This window comes from Octodon degus, unplaced genomic scaffold, assembly GCF_000260255.1.
Source record: "Octodon degus isolate 3935 unplaced genomic scaffold, OctDeg1.0 scaffold00093, whole genome shotgun sequence".
NCBI lineage: Eukaryota > Metazoa > Chordata > Mammalia > Rodentia > Octodontidae > Octodon > Octodon degus.
In genome coordinates, this window is record NW_004524669.1 from 8,005,390 (window position 1) to 8,008,857 (window position 3,468).

The window sequence follows — 3,468 nt, forward strand, 5'->3', positions numbered from 1 at the left end:
GGTGCTGGGGGATTGAACCGCGGTCCCTGTACTTTGCTAAGCTTGTTCTAAGTAGGTGCTTTAGACCACTGAGCCATCTCACCAGCCCCTGCAGTATATTCTTATGAAATCCATGGGCAGTCTTCTATCTGTCCGTAAGCTTAAAACTAGGCTTCCACTGCTAATGCTACCTATTGTAAAACTATCTCTGATTGCTGAAGCTAAACGTGTTAATGATTTTCACAGGAACCAGCATTTTCCATGATTTCACTTGTTCGGGGAAGAGTGAAATCTAGAAAGCAAGCCTCTCTGGTTTTCCCTCAGTGGGTGGTAACAGACAACACCTCACACTCACTGTTTCCCAAAACTACTGGTGATGCAGAGCATTTCAGCTGTCCAGAGCCTCAGAGGAGAGCAAAAGGCAGTAGCCTGTGGAGTAACAGAAACTGCCTAGAGCCACTATTCACTGTGAGACCTTGGGAGCAGGAATGTTCCTCTCAGTGCTGGCAGTGGGTCCAACTCAGAGCTCAGTCAAAATTCATAGCAACACCAGCAGTTAAACCGTTACGGCCAATAGTGCTTCACTGTAAGTGGAACAGACCCCAGAGCTTTATGGCCTGTACCTTTCCAGTTTCCCGCTGGACAAGGTCCTGCAGCTCTTCTGTCCAGCCCAGAAGCTCCACCAGCCTTTCCACATTGTGAACCACATCCCCTAGCTGGACCACATCTCTGCTGCGAGGATGCCAAGCAAAGGGTCCCACTAGGTCCCGGTTGATGAGCAGTCGAGGCACTGAGCCACGTACAGCCTCAGACAAACTGGCAAAAGGTTCCACCTGAAAAACAGCACAAATGCAAGAACATGGTCCACCCAATGAACCATCAGGGTATGATGCCACAGCCACAGAGGCCTTGATAGGTAGGAGATGAGAGCCAGAACCTGGGACATGCGGAGCTTCCTACTTAGTCTGGATAGCCTTTTCCTCCCATGCCTCCCTTTCCTCTTCTGGTATATTTGCCTTGGCCTCTCACCACCTCCGTCCCACCTGCAGCTGCACTCTGCCTGCAAGCATCTTCTTTCTCCTTGCCCTACCTACTATACCACACTGCCCCTGCTAGCAGCCTCTGCTACACTTGTCTCCTACCTGGCAGAGGAGCCACAGCCCCTGCAGGATCCGACAGGGCTGAGTACTATTCCATATCCTGTCATTACCAGATGAAGCCAGGGAGGCCGAATGCCAAGCCATCAGGCTTCTACACAGGCTCTCAAATGAAAGTTTCTTTCATAAGTAACAATGTTTTTAAAAAAGGGTAAATTGGGGCTGGGGAGATGGCTCAGTAGAATAAGCACTTCCTTGGCAAACGTAAGGGCTTGAGTTCAATCCCCGGTTCCGCAAAAAAAAAGGTAAAATAATAGATGATATCAAAACTGGGAGGTAAATTATCAATTCCCACCTTTCATTGAAAAAAATTTCAAATGCATTAAAGATTTAAATGTTCTTGAAGAAAATAGGCTTTACAGGTAAGGAGATAAAAGGAGTTTTAAGCACAACTGAAGTCTAATAAGACAAAGGAATTCAACAGATTTGACTCTGTAAATACTGTCATTTTAGTACCAACACAAATTACCATAGAAAATTTTAAAATGTAAAAAAAATCACTATAGACAGTATATGTGAGTTTATATTTCTTTTTAAATTTTTTTTAGTTTATATTTCTAACTGATAAACTAATTCATAAACATGTAATTTATAAAATAATTTCTGTTGCTAATTTATAACCCAATGAAAAATAGGCAAGATATGCCAATATGCAATCCAAAGAAAAGTAAGTAGTTTAGTAGAATAAGTGCTTGCCTGGCAAGCACAGGGGCCTGAGTTCAATCCCTGATTCTGAAAAAAAAAAAAAAAAAAAAAAAAAAAAAAAAAAAAAAAAAAAAAAAAAGAAAAAACCGGTTTTACCTTTTTTTCTCTGATTTTTTTTTTTTTTTTTTTTTTTTTGTACCATGAATTGAACTTAAGACCTTGAATTTGCCGGGCAGGTGCTCCGCTGCTGAGCTTATAGTCTCAACCTCAGGAATTTCATTCTTGTAGAAACCCAAAATCTCTCCCCTGCTTTCTATACGACTGGCATCCGGTGTCCAGGCACAAGGGTCAGCTCTGTCCCTGGCTCAGTTCCTTTCAAGTTTATCACTGGTCCTAGCATGGTACTAGTCTTTCTGATCTGGCCTCAACAGCTAGCCCACCCTTCCAACTCTTCCCACTACACTTCCCAGACTTCTACATGGCCTGCAGTGCCATCTACATGCACACATATGCACCCCTCTGAGAGACACACTTGCCTCCTTATCCTTCAGCCCACTCCCCACAGGCCTTCTGACAAACCTCCAGGGAGGTCCCAAGGATGAGCAGCAGATCTGCCATGGGAAAATCAAGCACATGTAGCAAGAACCTCTCAGGCAGCGGCTCCCCAAAGAACACAATGTCAGGCTTCACAATGCCAGTGCAAACTGGGCAACAGGGGACCTTGTCCATCATCACATCAGCCTGGGGATGAAAGAAAAGGTGGGCCCAAAGAAAGTTCCTTTAGGAAGAAAAAGCACAACTTCTCAAGGAAGTTTGAAACATGCACAAAAGCTGACAGTTTGATGAATTAACACATGCCCAGCTTCACCAATTACCAACATTTGCCAACTGTTTCATATAATCCTGGACAGCACATGGTTTCACCTACAAATTTTCCCTCAGGCTCCATGTCTAATCTCACTCTCCACTTGGGTCATGTCAAATGAATACCTGTAGGACTACAGTCCTCCAATGGTGCTGTGTGGACATATGACCAATAGTCAGGGGCAACAGAAACCATGTGCCTGGTTTGAGCTGTAATGAGCAGGCTACCACTTCAGCCCTGGAAGACATTCAGTCAGCTTCAGCTCACTGGCTGGCGCTTACAGGGGTAACAATACCTGCCAAAGATTGCTTTTAGGCTGTGGTAAAGCAGGTTAATGTACTGTTAATGCATCTTGAGCCAACATCCTGGTAAAGATGAAAATGGAAAGAAGGTGGAAGACATCTGGTTCTCTTTTTTTCATGATTGATGAGATTTGTTTTAGCAAACTTAATCCAGCAAGAATAAGCATACAATAATCACAAGAAAGAGACCCACCAAGGAATTCAGATATTATGAGCTATAAATAATAAAATTCTATATTTAAATTAAAGCAAAAAACCCCTACAAGCTTAAAATATCTATTAAAACTAGAAAACTACTAAAAATGTGATTGACTTGAAAAAGAACCAAAGAGAACTTCTAGAAATAAAAAAGTAAACAAAATTAAAACTCAACAGAAGGACTTTATTCTCTATAATAGAACCAGGTGTTAATGAGCTGAACACAGACAAAAGAAATCACCAAAATGATGGTGTTTGTAAATAGGATCTCAAGTCTGCATCTTGTACAGCAATTAACCACTAAGAAGAATATATGCAGTGT

General features: G+C 42.5%; 2 protein-coding genes across 6 annotated transcripts in view; one reads left to right on the top strand and one right to left on the bottom strand.

The window, feature by feature from the left end:
- Window positions 1-3,394, top strand: part of Ric8a (RIC8 guanine nucleotide exchange factor A) — an 11,971-nt gene extending 8,577 nt beyond the window's left edge. The window contains exon 10 of the mRNA XM_023722797.1: window positions 3,347-3,394. Within this exon, the coding sequence (XP_023578565.1) occupies window positions 3,347-3,359 (13 nt within the window). The 3' untranslated portion in view covers window positions 3,360-3,394. The remainder of the gene's footprint in view (window positions 1-3,346) is intronic.
- Window positions 1-3,468, bottom strand: part of Sirt3 (sirtuin 3) — a 27,367-nt gene that overhangs the window by 1,475 nt on the left and 22,424 nt on the right. For 2 of the 5 annotated variants that reach the window (XM_023722801.1, XM_023722798.1), the window contains exons 5-7: window positions 2,361-2,522; window positions 1,833-1,868; window positions 603-812 (exon numbers count right to left, since the gene is read on the bottom strand). In XM_023722801.1, the coding sequence (XP_023578569.1) occupies window positions 603-812; window positions 1,833-1,868; window positions 2,361-2,522 (408 nt within the window). The remainder of the gene's footprint in view (window positions 1-602; window positions 813-1,832; window positions 1,869-2,360; window positions 2,523-3,468) is intronic. The other 3 variants (XM_023722802.1, XM_004638023.3, XM_023722800.1) reach the window with 2 other exon arrangements.